The sequence below is a fragment of the Antedon bifida genome, chromosome 10 (assembly GCF_963402885.1).
Source record: "Antedon bifida chromosome 10, ecAntBifi1.1, whole genome shotgun sequence".
NCBI classification, from domain to species: domain Eukaryota; kingdom Metazoa; phylum Echinodermata; class Crinoidea; order Comatulida; family Antedonidae; genus Antedon; species Antedon bifida.
Window position 1 is genome coordinate 19,960,685 of NC_136235.1, and position 20,030 is coordinate 19,980,714.

Sequence of the window (20,030 nt, forward strand, 5' to 3'; positions counted from 1 at the left end):
ATACACAATCACCGATTTTAAGACACTCAACAGGCATCTTAACAACATGCCTCTTTTCTTCACGAATTGCTGCAGCCTTCAATCTGGACAATGTTATCTCATAAGCTCTTTTCATCAATTTTGTTTCTTTTTGCAAATATTCCTCCGACCAATCATTATCCAAATTTCCAATCAGACTATCAATAGGAATAGATGGCTCTCGACAAAACATCAATAGATACGGAGCGACACCTGTAACACAATGTGGTGTAGAATTATAGATATAAACAATGTGATTAATTAACTCAGGCCATCTTCTACGTTCTTTAGGATCCAGAGATCGTAACAATCCACATAAAGACTTATTAAATCGTTCACATTGTCCGTTTCCAGAAGGGTAATAACTAGTAGTACGAGATTTGCTAATACCATATAACTTACATATCTCACGAATTACGTTGTTCTCAAATGATTTACCCTGATCGGAATGTAACCGATCAGGAACACCATAATGTACAAACCACGAATCCCTTAACACATTAGCAACAGTGATTGCTGTTTGATTTTTACATGGAACAGCCAAAGAAAATTTACAAAAAACATCGGTCATAACCAGAACATCTTCGTAACCCCCCTTACCCCGATCTAATTTTAAGAAATCCAAAGCCAAAATCTCCTGAGGACGGAAAGCCAGTAAGTGTCGAAGTGGTGGTTTAACAGTAGGAGAGGGTAATTTGCTACGCACACAACGACCACAGCGAGAAATGTAAAGTCTTACTTCATTATTCATCCCCGGCCAATAACAACGCCGTCTTAACAAGGACAAAGTTCGATAAACCCCCTGATGCGCCCACTTATCATGACAAAGCTCAATTAAAGTTGAACGCAAATTACGTGGAACTAGTAATTGTCTGAATGAAATAACAATAGGATCTTTTACTTGCCGATACAAAACACCATTAAATTCAACATAATTGGACCACTCACGCAACCAACCAGATACACACTCCGCTTCTGGACGCCCATCCTTTTCCCTACACCATCCAGCCTTCCATAGTTTCCAAACTTCACCTAGCTCATCATCTTTCTGCTGCATATCTGTAAGTTGCTGAAATGTATAACTTGGTAAAACAGAAGGAATAGACTTAGTTTCCGGAAGGGACTTTGCCATAGAAACTGAATTATCTGAATTTTGGATATCAACAATAGCAGTACGAACATGTACCAACAAGCAACAAGCAACAACCGCCAATGCTTCTTTATTTACACTCTCTTCTTCGAACGGATATCTGCTTAAAGCATCCGCACACTTATTGTTTGAACCCGGTTTATACTTTATTTCTATGTTAAACATTGCAAGCTGAGCAACCCACCTTAACTCAGTCGCTCCTAACTTAGCAGTTTGCAAATATGCTAAAGGATTGTTATCCGTGTAAACTATAGCTTTAGAACTCTGAATGTAAGAACCAAATTTATCAACAACGGCCCATTTTAAACCCAATAATTCCAATTTGAAACTAGATAGTCCAGCATAGCTTTTCTCTGATCCACGTAACCCACGACTTGCATACGCAATAGGATGAAGAATCTGGTTATCGTCCCGCTGAGACAAACATGCCCCTATCCCATTACCACTAGAATCCACCTCAATAATGAACTCTCTATCAAAAATAGGATAAGCTAACACAGGTGGAGTCACTAAACTTTTCTTAAGACTTTCAAATGCAATTTGTTGTGGTAAACCCCAATGAAATGTACCTATTTTGTCTTTACCGACTCCAGCACGACCATTCCCCACCCGAGATGCTGCCATATGGGTAATATTATGGAGCGGCGATGCAATCTTGGCGAAATTCGGGACGAACCTCCGATAATACGAGGCAAGTCCAAGGAAGGACTTAACCTCAGTAACATTTTTTGGAACAGGCCACGAAACGACTTTATCAGTCTTACCTACATCAACAGAAACACCTTTACTCGAAATGACATGACCCAGATAAGCGACTTCTTCCCTAAACAAATCACATTTTCTTCCTTTCACCTTTAACCCATACCTCGCTAACCTACTAAACACCTTATCTAGTCGATTCAAATGTTCATCAAACGTAGCTGAAAAGATAAGAATATCATCAAGATATAAAACAACTTCAGAGAGATTCAAGTCACCCAGTACATACTCCATTACGCGTTGGAACGTGCTTGGACTGTTCGTAAGACCCTGTGGCATCCGCAAAAACTCGTACAATCCCCACGGCACCCGGAACGCTGTTTTACCAATAGAATCATCAGCCATGATTATTTGAAAAAACCCATGTGCCAAATCAAGGGTTGAAAACCAACGAGAACCGGTTAAAACGTCAAGTACCTCATCAATTCTAGGTAAGGGAAATGAGTCTTTCATAGTACGCCCATTCAATTTGCGATAATCTATGCACAAACGCAAAGAATTATCCTTTTTCTGAACCAAAACGATGGGACTGGCGTAATCACTTTTTGAAGGCCTAATAATACCTTGATTTAGCATTTCTTGTAGCATTGCTTTAACTTCTTTAATATTATTAGGATGGACTCTACGATATGGCAATCTAATAGGTGCATTGTTACTAATTAATGAAATTGAGTGAGGTATCACATCGCACTTCCCAACATCATAGGGACCTGTAGAGAAAACATGTTTGTAATTATTTAACAGCAACAAAACTTTGCGCTCCTTATCTCTAGGTAAGCCTTTCAATAGTAAACCCGGAGGACAGACCAACTCAGATTCTGCAACAATGCTACGTTTATGAGACGGATAATTACCATCAACCAGCTCAGAGCCGTTGGAACACACATCATCCGGTGGCAATACACTTGAACACACATTGACTTCATGTAACTTATCACAAGCCACTGGAACAGCTGTATTAAAGTGCTTTAAAGAAACAAAAATTTGGGATTGCTCATCATTAACTCTCAAGACTACCTCGGCCCTACCAGTACAAGGCGAAGCTGTTTTCGCACCAACTACCTTACCCAAGGTTTCCAGAATTCTCGGATCATCTTGAATATAACGTAAAATATTACATCCTGTCAAAATTGGATAAGAAACATTGTTATTACATGCACTATCAGAAACAATGAGAAAACTACCCAACAAATTGTGCCCTAATATTTCAATTGGAACTTCAACATAGCCCTCAATCGGAACTTCAACACCACAGACGCCAATCACATTGGTAAATAACTTGTCTGCACTGTGTAAACCACCCAGCTCAGATTTTAGAATTCTGTGATAAATTGAAGAAGGAATGATAGATGCTTCCGCTCCTGTGTCAAGAACTGAACCCAATTCAACTGAACCAAACTTTATAACAGCACAAGGGCTTTGGGCAACTAAACGGCTAAGCAAAGAGGATTCCGAGGGCTCTCGTAAATCATTAGGGGGAATAATTTTATCTTCCACAGAAACAACCGGGATTTGAACAGAACCTAGATTATGATTATCTGTAGATGGTTCGGGCTTTGACTTCCTAACTCTACTTGGACATTTTGCAGCAAAGTGACCGACCTTTTTACATTCCCAGCAGAGACCTGGAGGCATTTCACAATTATCTCTATTATGACCAAATTGTCCACAATTAAAACAACGACGGGGCCCACTTCTATTAAAAGAATTATTAGTAGTATTTTGGGAAAACTTACATAAACTCTGTTGAAGTTGATCTAGCTGTTGTTTAAGAACCTTTAACTCCTTTTTAATTTCACAATTTTCAGATTGGTTTGAATAAGAATTTGTTGGAAAATCTACACCCTGAACTTTCGGTCTATAACCCCGTGATGTCTCGCCTTTAAACAATTCAAGAACTTCCTCCCTCATTTCCATAAAGGATTTACCCCTAGACGCCAATTCAATTCTGCGCATTTCACGCCTAACGAGTGGATCCCGTACCCCTTCTACCAATCTCTGTTTGAGTGTGGAGTCCTGTAAATGTTTGAGAGCATTCTGCTCATTGGGGAAAGAAGCTTCCAATAATCGCGAATAAATTTTCATTAACTCTAAACTATATTCGGCCACACTTTCATAATCCAACTGATTACGAGAATAAAACAAAGTATTTAAAGCCGATACGGATTCATCTGGAGAAAAGGTAGTCTGTAACACTTGAATGGCCTTTTTAACATTTTTGCCTTTACCCAATATGGACATTTGGTAATGTACTTCGTCTTTAGCCGATCCCCCCAAGTGACTTACTAGGGCATCATATTTTACGTCCCCACCTAGATTATAATGTGTACAATATGTCTCAAAATCTTCGAGCCATTCCCGCAACGTGACATCCCCAGGGGATTTTGGACGACCCCTAAATTTAGCCAACTTAATAGGAGGAGGAACTTTTTGAACACCCACACCTTTCAACACATCAGTAAGCGCAGCAATCATACTATTAATTCCTGTGGTCTCAGTATCGGGTTTCTCAGCTTTCGCCATATTAATATACACAGATGATATAACGAGTTTAAATCGAGAATATACGAACAACGATCATTCATAAACTAAACTATAAGGTACTATATAAACAATTGATCACAGATAACATATCAACAATATATTTTAACAGATCCACACTTTTCAATGATTATAATTCCAAGCAAGAGTATTGTATGTCACACATGTCACACCAATTATTAGAATTATCAATTTAAATTATATGGTCAACTTCCCAAATGTTAAATTATAATCAACACATTCATAAGTATCAAAATTATAATCAACACATTCATATATAAGTATCAAAATTATAATCAACACATTCATATATAAGTATCAATGTTCTTATCTTCTTATCTCCATTCATAACTTGAGAGCCTAGATTCCGGTAACTGGTCCTCTTCGACCTTGATGCTTGATGCTTGGTACCCTGCTCGCAGCGCCAAGTTTGTCGTGGTCCGAACAAATAAAGAGGAGAAAACACTTGGTTTCTTTCCTTCAGTGCGATTTTATTAGTTTCGTATATATTGTACTTCAGCATCAAATCATTACATAGGCATAAGTCATTTCAGGTACAAGAATTCGAGATTCAAGATATAAGATTCAAGCCCTGCAAAATACGAATAACAAATAACAATTGCCACTGTATCTAACAGTCAATTATAACAATAAGTAATAATGTAATAATTCACAACATTAATACAACAACGAACAATCACAATATAATAGTACCTCAAGTTATCAACACCAACGTATGTATGACACAGCATCAACTCGTGATAACAAGATAACAACTCCTGATTATTATACTTCCGACTGAGCAAAACTAAGATAAATATTGTAAATGCAAGTTTCATTAATTGTAAGCATGATTATAGTTAACATATGGTAAATCAGTAGCTTATACATATACAAGTTAAGCTTAGTACTTACAAAATAAGAACATATCAATAGCTTAAACAAACTCTCAACCAAAACTGTAGTAACATAGCGAGAGCCAACAAAACGAACAAAAGACCCGCTCTGCTTACGCACGGTCTTTTATCACACAGTGTCACCTGTATTCCAATTACAGAATGACTACGCAGCGCCCTCAATACTCAATTCATCACATCAATGTAATATTAATAATTCCAGGCATTTATAAAAATGCCTACAGTACATCATTTAATTTGAATCTTCATGAGGTTGGTTTTTTTCTCAATGAAAAGGTGATTGTTATTTTTTTTAAATGTATAATTTTTAAAAGAGTACCTTGTTTCGTAAAAATGTTGTTTTTTTTAGTTTAGGTTGAAAAATAAAGCAATAAGTGTACAGCATGCCTTAATATAGATAGAGCCTATAGTCCAAAAAATCAGGCACTACACTCTTAGGGCTGACCCCACAAGCTTCTGATATATTTATTGATATCATAGGACAACATTTGTAATATTAAGAAACTTTGGGAGATTTGCATATACCATTTTGTATGTACTTAACAAGAAAGTGTATATAGGTATATAGTGTGTTGACCTTTTGTACTTGATTGAACAGAACGTAGATATTTTTTAGATATTTTCAGTTTGTTATACTATAAAATGTAAATTTAATGCTTTTTTTGGTAGACATTCCTCAATAATGATCTGGCAATAAAGGGGTTTGGGATTTATAAGTAAGAATTACTACTGTACAGCCTTGATTATTATTATTATTATTATAATCATAGCATGGGGACATTGTTAGACATATGGTGTAATATAAGCATTAAAACTTAGTTCATCTGGTATAGAAGTTTTCTATAGCAATTCTAAATTATGTACGATTTACAAATTTTTAATATTTAGAAAGTTATTTCTTAATGTTTTTATTAAGTTTTCTGGGCTACCACGGTTTGTTAACTACCACAAGACATAAGCTGATAATGCATAAAAAACGCAAACTTTACATTGGTTTTATCATCGATTTTTTTCATGCTTTGTTCAATTTTGTGTCGCTTTGTGAAGGCCATTAAAGCCGTGTTCCCACTTTGACACAACAGTAAAACGTTTGGTTTGACCAATCACAATGCAATTGATCATCAAACTTTCACATGTGATTGGTGTACTTACTTGCGTTGTGCCTATGTCGTTGCAAGTAGAAAAGAAGCTTAAACGAATTACTGATAACATAATACTTAGTTTTCTGTATATTATATATTAGTATGATGTGCCAATTACTTCCTAGTGCCTTTTTATACCTTGCAAACAATAGTCTACCGTATTAATACCGTATTCATTATGTGCACTTGCATCAGGCTAATGCTTTTTTCAATGTTTTTATATTATAAATTGTATTTTGCAATTATGTTTTCTAAAAGAAAAATCTATATAATTTCTGTATCTTGAATAAAATGTTGATTTTTATAATTATTAAACAATCTCAAAAAGTGTATATGTTTAAGCTAATACGCACCATTTTTAGAGTCATAGTAACCAATTATGTTGGGAGTAAAAAAAGGGTCGAAATTTGTTGGAAAATGTCGCTGTACAGGGATTTTTTCAAAAATTTCCTAAATATAGATTTTTTTTAATTCAATAATTATGCGATAATATTGCCATATATGCGCATATATTGTGTTATAAACATATAGAGTCATATTAACTAGTTATGTCTAAAAATAAAAGGGTCGATATTTGGTCATTTTTCGAAAATTTCCCTGTAATAGTACAGGGATTTGTTATAAAATGGCCAAAATATAGACTTTTTAAAATTCAATTATTATGCAATAATATTGCCATAAATGCACATATATTGCGTTATCATCATCTTATAGAGTCATAGTAACCAGTTTTGTCAAAAAAATAAAAGGGTCGAAATTTTGTACATGGATTTTTTTCAAAATTCAATTCCCAACTAATTTTTATATTACACCAAGAAATATTCTTTAGAAGTAACAAACTACCAATGACCAAAATTGTTTATTATATATATATATATTTATTTCCGCTCCAAATATAAATGTTATCTTATATAAATATTCCATGTGCTTTCTCTATACAGTAAATTCACAAAACTTAACCACAATTTACTGTATAAATGAAATGTTTGTATTTTTTATTAAGTACTTAACTTGGACTTAATAATATTCACGCTTTTAATAAAGTAGTTGATATAATGTCCATTATTTAGACTCAACAGTCTATATATCGGAGAACCCCTGTTAGAAACTGAACCATGTTATGGTTGTGTACAAACTTTTGCGGCAGTAGTCTTGTCAACTTCTGTTTTATTTATGTCACATGTCTACCAAGAACAATGTTGTCTGAACAGCTCTCTGCCTTTCGATGTCTGCCTACTGGCTCCTGACCGTTTTTGGTCTTGTGCAAATACTGTATGTGTATGACTTTAAGTTTCAGTCTTGTACACTTCATACCCACACACAAGTCGCCTTACTGCCCACAGATCTCTTCCTTTAAGTTTATGACTGACCATTTCTACTCCTGCACAAAAGTGTGTATGTACAACAGGTTTATACCAGTAGTAAATTCTTTTGCTACCAAACACAAGTCTGGTACTATACTGCTCACACACCTCTTGGTTTTTTAAAGTCTACCTACTGGCTTCTGGATGACCATTTAATACAATTGAATAATCCAGTTCATACGCTTCACAACTATAGTGTCCATTAGCGGCATGTTTGACCACTGGTACAAGCTCCATTTCACACCACCTACAGTATACAAGAAATGTCAAGAAAAGATTGAGTGGTTAAACTTTCTGGAATTTATCTCCCATTTAAATTGGGGGCCTGACTATCAACTGGCATATACATTGCTTGTTGGAAAATGGCATTAAAGGTAACGTTTATGTGGTCCTGCGAAAACTCCTTAGTATTCTCACCGTTTGGCAGCCATGACATCCGACGTGTCTGCTCCTTGCCAGGCAGCGTGATCTAACATAAGAGCTGCCATGTAGATTCTTGATAAACTAAAGGCAAAATCTCGCGCTGCAGCTTCCATAAATGATGGGGACTGTTGAGATGACATTTCTACAAATTCCTTTGCATCCTACAATGGATATACAAAAATGTTTTAAATAAAATTGACATTCAATTGTATAGAAATCCTCCATTAAAATATTAGACTTGGTAGATTACTTATATAATTACTTGAATATTATAAAAATAAAATATTCCTTCAGTTTCATGTTAGAAAAAGAGGAAACAGCCAAGGGGAAACCTTTATAAAAGAATATACAAAGATTTAATGGAGGTTCTGAGAAATTCCTACAGCATATGATTGGTCATAAACCATGTTTTAAAGTATAAGCTCTGTCTACACTATCAAACCAGTTTGACAAAAAAGGTGTAATGTGCCCAAATATGGTAGTGATATGCCCAAATATGCTAGTGATATAACATCATCATGTCCATATATGGGAACAACAGATTTTTTTGTCACATAAAGTTTGATAGTATAGACAGAGCTTTAAGATTAAATTGATGGGCTCACAGTGACAGTGTGAATACAATCTGGGTACTAACAAGAAGCCTGTATAAAATAAACAAGGAAAACAAATTGTCAAAGGTGATTTACCTTAAGAGCTTGCGAGACATTAAGTATACTATTTTGAAGGTCATTGACCTCTGACATCGTCACGTTTGTAAGTTTTTGTTCAACGTCTTTAAAGAACGACACCAATACTTTTCCATTGCTCTTTGTGATGGCTCGCAATACGTCCAGAGATAAAATATTCGTTGTTCCTTCCCAAATACTGAGGACCTATAACACATTGGTAGAAAAGAAATTAAAAATGTGTGCCTGTTGTCATTTATTGCACTTAAATCTAGAAAATACTTATGGATCATCTATGAATAAAAATGACTGGACGTATTCATTAACTTACCTGAGCGTCTCTTAAAAATACAGGCAAACCAGTGTCCTCAATGTAGCCCTGTCCTCCAAAGCATTCTAAGGCTTCTGATGCTACTGAAACAGCCTGTACATAAATAAATAATCATAATATTATTTTGTATTCAATTTGTTAATCAAGATTGCAAATCAATAACAATGTTGTAATTATTTATATTATATTTCAATAATGTACTTTAGCACATTCCAAGCTGAAATAAGGTGATATAAAGCATGTATGGTCCCCAAAAATGAAAAACGTAAAAGCAGACTTTTTTATGTGCAAGATATTTTATCTGTCTAAACTATCAAACTAGTTTGACAAAAAAAGTGTGATGTGCCCAAATATGGTAGTGATATACCCAAATATGGTAGTGGTATGACATCACATCATGTTCATATATTGGCACATCAATTTTGTTGTAAAGAGTATAAAAACGTTTCATTGGTACTGCATATATTATAAAGAGCATATTATTGCAAACATTTTGTATCGAATGTGTACAAAGTATAATAATTATTATTACTATATTAATTACAAGCATTCAACTATTTCTGCCACATGAATTCTGAAATAAGAGAATTAATAGGCTTCTATATACTGTATCCTACCTGTTTACCAGTATACAGCTTAGCCAAAGGTGTCAACAGCCTCAGCATATCCAACTGATCATCACTGGCTTCACCACAATCCTCTAAGCCAAGCAGACGACCAATTTCCATTACCATTAAGAAAGCTGCTCTTGCTTCTACCTGATAACAAAACACGATGAATGCAAACAAAATGTACTTACAGTATGCAAGTTTTAACATTGTGCTTTTCAAAGATGTTGATATCGGATGTTTAAAGCCACTTTTTAGGCATCATTCAATGTATATAATTAACCGCATATATGAATGAAACCAAACATTTTCTTTATTCTAAATCTCTTTGTAAAACTACAACAAAAAGGTACCTCAAGTCTTGAAAGTGTCTGCATGTGAAGAGGATGTTCTACAATAACTTTACCAAATGCCACCCTCTTCAGGCAGTAATCTCTGGCTAAATGCACTATTCTGTAGAAATGAACATTGAGCAACTTTTAATAATAGAACAAAACCTAAAGAAAATGAAAAACTGTGTTTAAAAAAATTGATTATATCAGCTTTTTTGAGGTAGTAGTGGTAATCTAACAATCTTTGTATGAACTGTCTTGAATAACTCACTGGTCAAAGAAGATTTCTAACTAACAAATTATCGCTGTACATCATATTCAATGGATGTCGTCAAAGTATAGTCTGTTCACAAATGATAAGAACACTGCCAAAGCCACAACTTGTATAATAATCTTGTTACCTTCTCATAGATGAAGCAGCTGATAAAGTGTTATGTAACCTGGTAATAGTCAACATTGGAGTTATACCAGCAACCCCTCTTCCTTCATCTGACACCTAAAACCATACAAAAAAAAAATAGAAAAGATGTTTAAAATTATTAGAACTGACCTTCTGATACTGCTGACAGCCATCATAATTGTATGTATTCTTGAGATAGTCAACATAGTGGTAATGCTAGACACTCCCTTCCCTTTCTGTGATACCTAGCAGAAGTTAATAACAATAGGGAAGTAAAGGACAGTCGTAGATTCAAAAGGCATATGTTCTTTAATGTGATGATTTAAGAGTGTCTATTCAATCGACGTAAAAATTAAAAGATTGAATTGGCATAAAAACAAAGCTTACCACAGACTATCAGTTACCATGACAAGCAAAACAACTAGTCTTAAGCTCTATCTACACTATCAAACTAGTTTGACAAAAAAGTGATGTGCCCAAATATGTTAGTGATATGACATCATCATGACCATATACAGTATGGACACATCACATTTTTTTGTCACATAAAGTTTGATAGTGTAGACAGAGCTTTAGGAAGCTATTACGACAACCTTGATGTGGCATCGGTCTTCACCTAGACCTAGAAACCCCTTAAACTATGTCAAGGCATAGACTGAGTAAGCACTTCCAAACTTCTCCACATCCACACAATGATTAAAGCTCTGTCTACACTATCAAATAATTTTGACAAAAAAAGTGTGATGTGCACAAATATGGTAGTGATATGACATCATCATGTACATATATGGGCACATCACATTTTTATGTCACATCAAGTTAGACGGAGCATAACAAGTGAAGAGCTCTTACCAGTTGGGCAATGGTACCATCTAGAAGCAGTTCAGCTGTTGGTAGCTGCCTTGTGCCTAGCTTGTCTTTTAACTTCTGTATCTCAATACCATTCAATGTACCATCACTAGTCTTTGTTTCCACATAGAACATTGACAATCCTCTTGATCCCTATAGAGTTGACAGGTAAAATTAAAGCCTCTTTCACACTGAAATTAAAGCCTCTTTCACACTGAAATTAAAGCCTCTTTCACACTGAAATTAAAGCCTCTTTCACACTGAAATTACAGCCTCTTTCACACTGAAATTAAAGCCTCTTTCACACTGAAAATAAAGCCTCTTTCACACTGAAAATAAAGCCTCTTTCACACTGAAAATAAAGCCTCTTTCACACTGAAAATAAAGCCTCTTTCACACTGAAATTACAGCCTCTTTCACACTGAAATTACAGCCTCTTTCACACTGAAATTACAGCCTCTTTCACACTGAAATTACAGCCTCTTTCACACTGAAATTAAAGCCTCTTTCACACTGAAAATAAAGCCTCTTTCACACTGAAAATAAAGCCTCTTTCACACTGAAAATAAAGCTTCTTTCACACTGAAAATAAAGCCTCTTTCACTGAAAGTAAAGCCTCTTTCACACTGAAATTACAGCATTAGGCTTCATTTACACTTGATTTTGACCTTTAAGCACATAATGCATAAAGCCTTCTTACAATTTATGGTTTATATTAGTAAGTATGAACTTACTGGTGTTGGTTGTCCAGATTCATCTACTATTCTAGCAAGTGTCAATGTCATGTCAGCATCAGTAGCTGATGAGAACCACTTAAACCCATGTAGTTTGTACGTGCCATCCTGCTGAGGAACAGCCAACGTTTCTGTCCCAAGGCCTAAATAAAAAGAATTTTTAAATCAAACTTAAATTCGTATGGTAATAAAATACATTTTGTAAAGCTCTGTCTACACTATCAAATTTTATGTGACAAAAAAATGTGATGTGCCCATATATGGACATGAAGATGTCATATCACTACCATATTTAAGCATATCACTCCCATATTTAGGCACATGACACATTTTCAAACTAGTTTGATAGTGTTCACAGAGCTGTAGAATGTTTGTGCAATGTCAATGAAGAAAAATTGTAGAAATACTGCCTACTTCTGTTGACACATACCGACATCAGAACCGCCCCTCTTCTCCGTCATCCACTGACCTGACGTCCAGAAGTGCTTTGGGTCACATGAAAATGCCCGCTTATTCATAGGTAAATCTGGGTGCATCTAACAAAGTATTAATGCATTTAGTACCAATACGTTAAATTGGCATTTTCAAAAAACGTTTTCTGTCAACTGCTATTTTCCAAAAGATGTGAAGTTTTGATATAAAAAGAAAGTCACCTGAAAAAATTTAGCAGCTCCATCAGTCATAGCCAAAGGACACGAATACAACCCTGATGACGGTGCATATAGATAGAGCTTCACAAGTTGATATACTCGACTGAAAGACGAAAAGGGACAGAAATAAAATCACCAGATCGTGGTACATAAACTTAACAAATTGGTATAGATGGCTGAAAGATAAATACAGGTCAAAATTAAAAAAATCAGGTGAAATTACCTCCATGGGCCATACTTCTGTTCATAAGGTATTGCTATGAGTCCTTCCTCAGCTGATATATCATGCTGTTTCTTCCAGGCATCACATGTGATCAATTTGTCAATTCTGTTACCCCATGCATCAAATGTTATAACTTTTGGTACATTTTTCTCGCATTCTTTTCCTAGATCATCAATTTCTGTTGAAACTCTTTCACCAAACCTTTCCAAATCCGAATAAATTTCTTGCAGCACCTGAAAAAATGTAGAAAATTGTTTGAAAAAAAACCCAACATACATATTTTAATATAAAATTAATAGTTACCATACCAGTGTTACACTTTCAAGAACTCTGTGCATGTGTGTATATATACCTACCTACCTAGTTAGTTAATATCCCTCTCTTTTCTCCAGATTTTGTAATCATTCAGGTCACCTAATTTGCATATCTAGGTACGTATTAAAAAGGAGGCCACAAATAAAAAGGATTATCATATGACATATCTTTCTTACTCATATAGACCAACAAAAAGTATAACAAATAAAACCTACATCTTTTGGCATCGTTCGTGTGAGGAAATCTGTAAGTAGTTTATCTTCAGAAAAAACATTAGTCAACTTGGGCTTCACTTGAGTGAACACACCAAGCTTCGCCCGACTAAAGGGCATCGATGCCTGTTGCCTATTGTCGGATGCTTGCCTTTCCTGGCTAGGATTAGGCCTAGCCGGCGATGATTCAACAACCGCCGTGTTGTCATATTTGTTGGTTTTAGAAATATTTGAATACAAAGCTACATCATTTCTCGACAACTTACTGCATCGCCTACATAAATACAGTATGGATGATCTGCAAAACATGACTTTTACGAGCCAAATAATACAGGCCCAACTCAAAAAACCAAATCTTGTTTTGTTTTTGTCTGATCCTAAAATAGAGGGCTCTCTTTTTGAATTTTTTTACTAAAAGTAAAAGTATAGGCCTAGGCCTAGTACACACAAGTGATCATGAATGTCTCATCTTATTTATTCCAGGAGTCTGATATTCAACAACAATAATAATGTTAAAGAAGGCCTTACAATGCGAATAAAAATAGACTCTTTTTAATCCGATTTTCTTTATTAAAGATTTCAAAGGATTGATGGCCTCTCATCAATACTGTTTTGTCACCGTTGGACATTCATTTTTAATTTCATTAAATGTTTCCCCTTTTATAGGTCTGGTTTGCAATCTGTACAAAATAGCTTGCACTAACATTTTCTTTCATAGGGCAATTACAATTATACATTAGTAGTGTCGAAAATCAAACAAATCTTGGCTAACTATAGAGATACAGATTATCTTTTAAGACTTTTTATTTTTATTTCACCTTATTTATAGAGGGTAAACAGCGTATGCCGACAACAATCAAGTTGATCAAAATATTTCCATTACATAATTTATTAACAATTGTTTGAAATTATAAATTAGTGCTATAAGTGGATTCAATCATGTTAGGTGGTCTTCCACACTGTCGCGTCATGGGGAAGTTGCCTTCTTTTCCTGTTCTTTTTCCTTTTAATATAAATTAAAAGGGAAAGAATATCTAAAACTGCGTAAACATTTCCAAATATTACGGTGTATGTTGATCATCAATATCCTGCGGCTTGCCCCTGTTTTCTCGAGTCCGAGTGCGCATCTATACCATTGTCATCCTTTAATATAGCTTGGGTAACAGCGAACTTATACGATGGCAGTTGTGTTACAACGTGACCGAGTTTCTCCAAGCCTGATAAAACTTCCTATAAAGAACAAGAGTTATCATGTTTAAAAAACTAAATTACAAAATAAATATATTAACTCAAAATATTACCTTAAATTACAAATTGAACTCGTATTATTCGTAATTTACACAGACGGTGGGCGGTATGCTAGCAATCAACATGTCCACTTACCTTTGGAAAACCTTCTTCATATATGCCTTCATTCGGAAACAGTGGATTAAATATCCTACGCCATTCCACGGCTTCTTTTAACGTATAATTTGAAGAAAGAACCAACAGCGTTGCCTGTGAAAGACCGAATGAGAACATAATGAAAGATGTATAAAAACATTTTTGCCTCCATGCTTGAACTAAAAAAACATATGTTAAAAAAAGGGCGCAGTATCTGCCCCTGACTACTGTGACAAAATATATCTAGCTATAAACAAATACATTGTCTTAAGCTCTGTCTACACTATCAAACTTTATGTGACAAAAAAAAATGTGATGTGCCCATATATGGACATGATGTCATATCACTACCTTATTGAGGCATATCTCTACCATATTTGGGCACATCACACTTTTTTTGTCAAGCTAGTTTGATAGTGTAGACAGAGCTTAAGATTTGATACAAACATTACATTTAATGTCAATTGCTTCACTGGATTGCATGGGCTCAATACCGTGTATGTCCTACCACATGAAAGGCTTCTCTTTTTTCTCTTGTTGTCAAAAATGTGAATTTCAAAACAGCAACTGCTCACACTATGTTCATACCACTTCCACTATAACATGTTTATTACATCCATTGCGATAGAAGAACTATATTTTGCTCCATTAAAAACCTTTTGCCTTCATTCTCGCTTTTAAGCGTGGTTCCCACTAGAACGCAACACAGCGACGTATCGACGCAAAGTGCTGTATTGCGTAATCACAAGTGGGAACCGACGACGCAATAGTGCTGCAAACATCGTAGGTTTTATTTCACGCAGGCGGGGGCAAACACAATGATTGGAAGGGTATTTTCTTACGTTGCGTAGATTGCGTTACGTTGCGTCGCTAGTGAGAACCAAGCTTTATTATGCAATTATTATGTATATGTTGCGAGACTCTCGCACCAATTCTCTTTTTTTACCTACCCACCCATGCATTTGCAGGTACAATTTTACTTCCTCCAGAACTTCCCACCACAAATCTGACGTCACTGTGTTTATCGAGGAAGATACTACCGCTTATCCCCGACTTAGGCCGCTTATTTGGGCCTGGGTAGTTGAATCTTTTCTTCTGGTACGATTCTTCTGAATTAGGCATAGTAAAACTTCTCATCAAGTTGTTGTATATTATTCCGGATTTTGTTGACATTATTTTGCAGCCGAAGCTAGATAAACGATAAAGTCAATTAGCTTGGTTCCCACTAGTAACGCAACGTAAGTGATTTGACCAATCACAAGCAATTGATTATTCGAACAGTGGCTTGTCATTGATCAACTCGCTTGCGTTTCGCGTACGTCCTTGCGTTGCGTGTCTAGTGGGAACCACGTGTTAATTAGATGTCATGTAACACTAAAGCTTCGTTCGTAGCGCAATACATTCCACATCTTCAACCATGATATGTTTGTAACTTACTAAAAGTTTATAGTCGTCGTCACAGATACAGCGTTTCCATTCTCATCTAAGACGCTCACGTGACTAGTGCTTCCTTTATTTCCAGTTTCGTCAAAAATTCCAGAACTATAGTAGCTTAAATTGGTGTATGTGAGCCGATCGTCTTGTATCGTATTGCGTACATTTGTCGCAAAGTCTTCCGATGCCAAGTTTTCCATCACCTTAATGTACAGTAAAGGCAACAGTAAAATAATGAACATGTTCCACGTTGTGTTACAGAAGATCATAATAATATAAACCCCGAACAAAAGGTGGTATTTAAACCGGGCGGATACACAGTTTGCTTTGTATATTTTCAATAACCCGGCCGTGACATTTTTACATAGAATCCTACCGTATTCACCAAATGAGAACTTCAGGATATTCTTACCTGACGGACCTCAGGATTATCGACGTCCCCCATGATTGAAAACTGACCACTCGCAAACTTACACGTCTCTAGAAAACGGTGGAACGTTCGCACTTTGTCTGCAGTAGTTTTCAGATCAATTTCATAACCTAAACATAAACATATAGAATGATAGAGGCAATTGTATGCAGACATCATCCATGAGCATGGACATGATGATGTCATATCACTACCATATTTGGGTACATCACTATCGCACATCACACTTTTTTGTCAAACTAGTGTGATAGTGTAGACAGAGCTTTACAATAGTAGTAGTAGTAGTAGTAGTAGTAGTAGTAGTAGTAGTAGTAGTAGTAGTAATTATGGAGTGTATAATTATCCAACCAACCATCCAATCAATCAACCAACTGTACCTTTCCATACATTTAGAAAAAACTGGTAGGCCAGCCCTCCACTCGGTGAACCTGGAGAACATACCGTGTAGTTCATAAATGAGGACTTTACTCCATCAGACCATCTTACGTCATAGTTACTTAAGTCCGCTTTTGTTAAAATTCCGTCTGAATAAAACAAACAAAAAGTAAATGATAAATCTTCCATAATACAATTTAATTAATAATAATTAAACACTTTTAAAACTTTATCCAGTAGTTGAGTACTCTTAACACGCCTTTGCAAATACTGTATCTTTTCATCAAAGTTTGAACGCGCGTGTAAATCGCGCGTGTAAATTGCGCGTCTTCATTAAACAAAGACAAATTATTACTCCTTTCTTGAGGCACGATTTAATAAAGTATCTACTCGAACTCGTTTTCAAAATGTTATGACCTATAAACTCACTATATGTTTTCATATCTTCAATAATCATATCAGCTGTAGTTCCATTATATAATTCAGTCCAGCCATTGTCAGCAATACGTTGCAGCGTGTCGGCGTATTCGCTACGTAATATGATGTCACCCGCTTCTTTAGGACGAGTTCCGTTATCTTTAAAGTATAGCTCCTTCCAAGCCTTAATAAATAAATAAATTGATTTAGTGCAAATTAAATAAACATAACTATACTACCTTATAGAAGAACAGTTTCAAAAGGTATATACTAAATCACATTAATCTCCGAATGTAAATACCACTTATGATGTAGTTTACATAAGTATAGCATCTGCTGTCTTATTTAGGTAACAAAGTTTGGTCGAAAACACAGTCAATGTTACTTATTTCATATGAGGTCCTTTGCCATAATTATGTAGAATATCACCAATGCTTGTTGCGCCATGAATGGTTAGTTCGAATCCTCTGCGTGCCAACTCGATAACCGGTTCAAACAGTCTCTTCCAGGAAAGTTTGCCATACTTCTGGTGAGCTTGCCACATGCCCTTAACCTCTCCAGGTGTCGCTATTGCCATCGCACCTACGGTACGGAATACACTTGAATATTATTATTATTACAATAGCACATTCAAGCAATATCCTAAACACATTACAATGGGCAGAAGGTATCGTTCATCTTTATTGAGGTTTATATTGTACAGCATAAGTAAATAAGACTAATTTGGTTATTCATTAAAGCAGTTTTCTTGCGTTATTTTCGAGCAATGTTGCTCGTTTGCTTATGTATGGTTGCTTGGCAGAATAAGAAAGGCACTTTTCCTGTTGAATGCAATAGTTGAGCCTTTGTACTTACATATGTCTACATCTTTCATTACTAGCTGCATGGGAGTATGTTTTTCATACGTGCTTGCTGCAAAAATGACCGGGGTAATAATGTTCAGTGCTTAGAGGTTTCACAACATTTAGGCGCTATATAAATCCAGGATATTATTATTAATTTTATTAAAACAGCAGCCGATGTCCGACGGCCCCACAAATGCCACTGTTTTAGCTCTGTTTGAAAGAGTCTTACCGTATGTCATGGTGTGTGGTTTAGAGTTAAACATATTCACAGTTGTAGCTGCAGGTGCAGTGTTCCTAGCGTCGAGAAACTCTGCCTTTTTAGCTTTTCTATCGTACATCATCATAAAAAAGCCGCCACTAATTCCAGACGACTCGCCGTTCACCAGTCCAATACATAACATCGATGTGATTGCGGCATCAACAGCGGTACCGCCTTCAAGTAAAACAGATCTGTCGTGGAGAAAAACCCTTACATTTATGTTTTCTTTGAATAAAGGCTGCACCAATTCTTATAACTAATATGAGAATTTTAAACAAATGAAAATACACCATACTTTCCCATTTCAGAGCATTCAGGCACATCCGTGGCCACAGCAGCTTTGCTAAACTGACGGCGGCGGGTTACAGCCGCGGCATTCTCACGAGTTGCTATAGCAAACGTTACCACCAATACAAACACTGCAATACCCAGGAGAACTATCTTCACAACCGCCATGATCCGCCCGCTATCTTTCTTTTCTACTTCTCCTCTAAAAAAAAAATGAAATAAAGATTGGAGAAAACGAAAAAAACAGCGGAAACTCGGAGAACTCCATTACAATACCCACCTCGGCGGTATTGATTATCTCTGAGAATCCGGATTAAAAGGGATCCTAATTTAGAATGCTGCTGCTACAAATATATTCATTTATTTATTTATTTGGTCAAAATCATTGTCAACACATGGATGTATAACACGACAACCGGAAAAATACACATAAAATGGTGTGGTGTTTATCCCTGTGCTTTGTGTATAATATTGTAGTATATATGCAGTATATACAACTAAATATTTAATGTAAGCAGACACTAATTGTTGCTGCGTCGGACGAATATCCATGACCTATATGATATGAACTTAGGACACAAAGGATCCGTAAAATAAAAGAAATATTATTTTGTAAACATGCTTTTGTAACAATAGTAATGGTAGTTAGGACTCTTTTCGGTATATTAATTTAATTTTTCTCACCTGCCGGTTTCCCTCACGTTTTTCGTACGCTTACGCTGGTCCTTGTGCATCCTATTAATTGATGTAGACTAATTTACAGCTGATGGCAACAAAATAATCACTTATTCGGGAACTTTAAAATACGGCAAAATATCAAAACAATAAAACAAATCAGTTTATACACTTGTTTTACTGTATTTTAATTCGATTATACTTAACATTAGATTGAGTGGTAACTAACTCGAGACTGTAGTTGCACAGGTGTCGAGGTTAACCAAATGATGCTAATGTGTTTATACA

General features: G+C 35.7%; 2 protein-coding genes across 4 annotated transcripts; both read right to left on the reverse strand.

Annotated features, from left to right (window-relative positions):
• Positions 1–7,408: 7,408 nt before the first annotated feature.
• Positions 7,409–13,964, reverse strand: LOC144854424 (acyl-CoA dehydrogenase family member 11-like). 2 transcript variants are annotated; one of them, XM_078712379.1, is made up of 13 exons: positions 13,640–13,964; positions 13,110–13,342; positions 12,890–12,989; positions 12,667–12,772; positions 12,237–12,379; positions 11,506–11,655; positions 10,655–10,749; positions 10,275–10,374; positions 9,931–10,071; positions 9,314–9,406; positions 9,004–9,189; positions 8,309–8,475; positions 7,409–8,138 (listed from the first exon to the last, which is right to left on the reverse strand). In XM_078712379.1, exons 1-13 carry the CDS (start codon positions 13,943–13,945, stop codon positions 8,018–8,020), a joined length of 1,941 nt encoding a protein of 646 aa, XP_078568505.1. In that variant the 5' UTR covers positions 13,946–13,964; the 3' UTR covers positions 7,409–8,017. The 2 variants fall into 2 exon arrangements, with proteins under 2 accessions (XP_078568505.1, XP_078568506.1); XM_078712380.1 differs by lacking the exon at positions 10,655–10,749 and adding an exon at positions 10,804–10,898.
• Positions 13,965–14,185: 221 nt separating this feature from the next.
• Positions 14,186–20,013, reverse strand: LOC144853919 (glutathione hydrolase 1 proenzyme-like). 2 transcript variants are annotated; one of them, XM_078711787.1, is made up of 11 exons: positions 19,752–20,012; positions 19,075–19,269; positions 18,750–18,970; positions 18,065–18,257; positions 17,688–17,860; positions 17,261–17,407; positions 16,866–16,993; positions 16,457–16,656; positions 15,974–16,208; positions 15,020–15,133; positions 14,186–14,866 (listed from the first exon to the last, which is right to left on the reverse strand). In XM_078711787.1, the coding sequence occupies exons 1-11, from the start codon at positions 19,799–19,801 to the stop codon at positions 14,717–14,719; spliced, it is 1,806 nt and encodes a 601-aa protein (XP_078567913.1). In that variant the 5' UTR covers positions 19,802–20,012; the 3' UTR covers positions 14,186–14,716. The 2 variants fall into 2 exon arrangements, 1 of the variants encoding a protein (XP_078567913.1); XR_013614463.1 differs by having other exon boundaries at positions 14,729–14,866; positions 15,970–16,208; positions 19,752–20,013.
• Between the last annotated feature and the right edge of the window lie 17 nt (positions 20,014–20,030).

Excerpts from the sequence above, each read along its gene's own strand:
- LOC144854424 (XM_078712379.1), bottom strand. The coding sequence starts at position 13,945 with ATGTTTTGCAGATCATCCATACTGTATTTATGTAGGCGATGCAGTAAG. Across the intron at positions 12,990-13,109 it reads CAGAAGTATGGCCCATGGAG|TCGAGTATATCAACTTGTGA; the intron begins GTAATTTCACCT and ends TTCGTCTTTCAG. Across the intron at positions 10,375-10,654 it reads GCTGCTTCATCTATGAGAAG|AATAGTGCATTTAGCCAGAG; the intron begins GTAACAAGATTA and ends TCATTTCTACAG.
- LOC144853919 (XM_078711787.1), bottom strand. The coding sequence starts at position 19,801 with ATGCACAAGGACCAGCGTAAGCGTACGAAAAACGTGAGGGAAACCGGC. Across the intron at positions 16,657-16,865 it reads ATAATCCTGAGGTCCGTCAG|GTGATGGAAAACTTGGCATC; the intron begins GTAAGAATATCC and ends CTGTACATTAAG. Across the intron at positions 14,867-15,019 it reads ATGAAGAAGGTTTTCCAAAG|GAAGTTTTATCAGGCTTGGA; the intron begins GTAAGTGGACAT and ends TGTTCTTTATAG.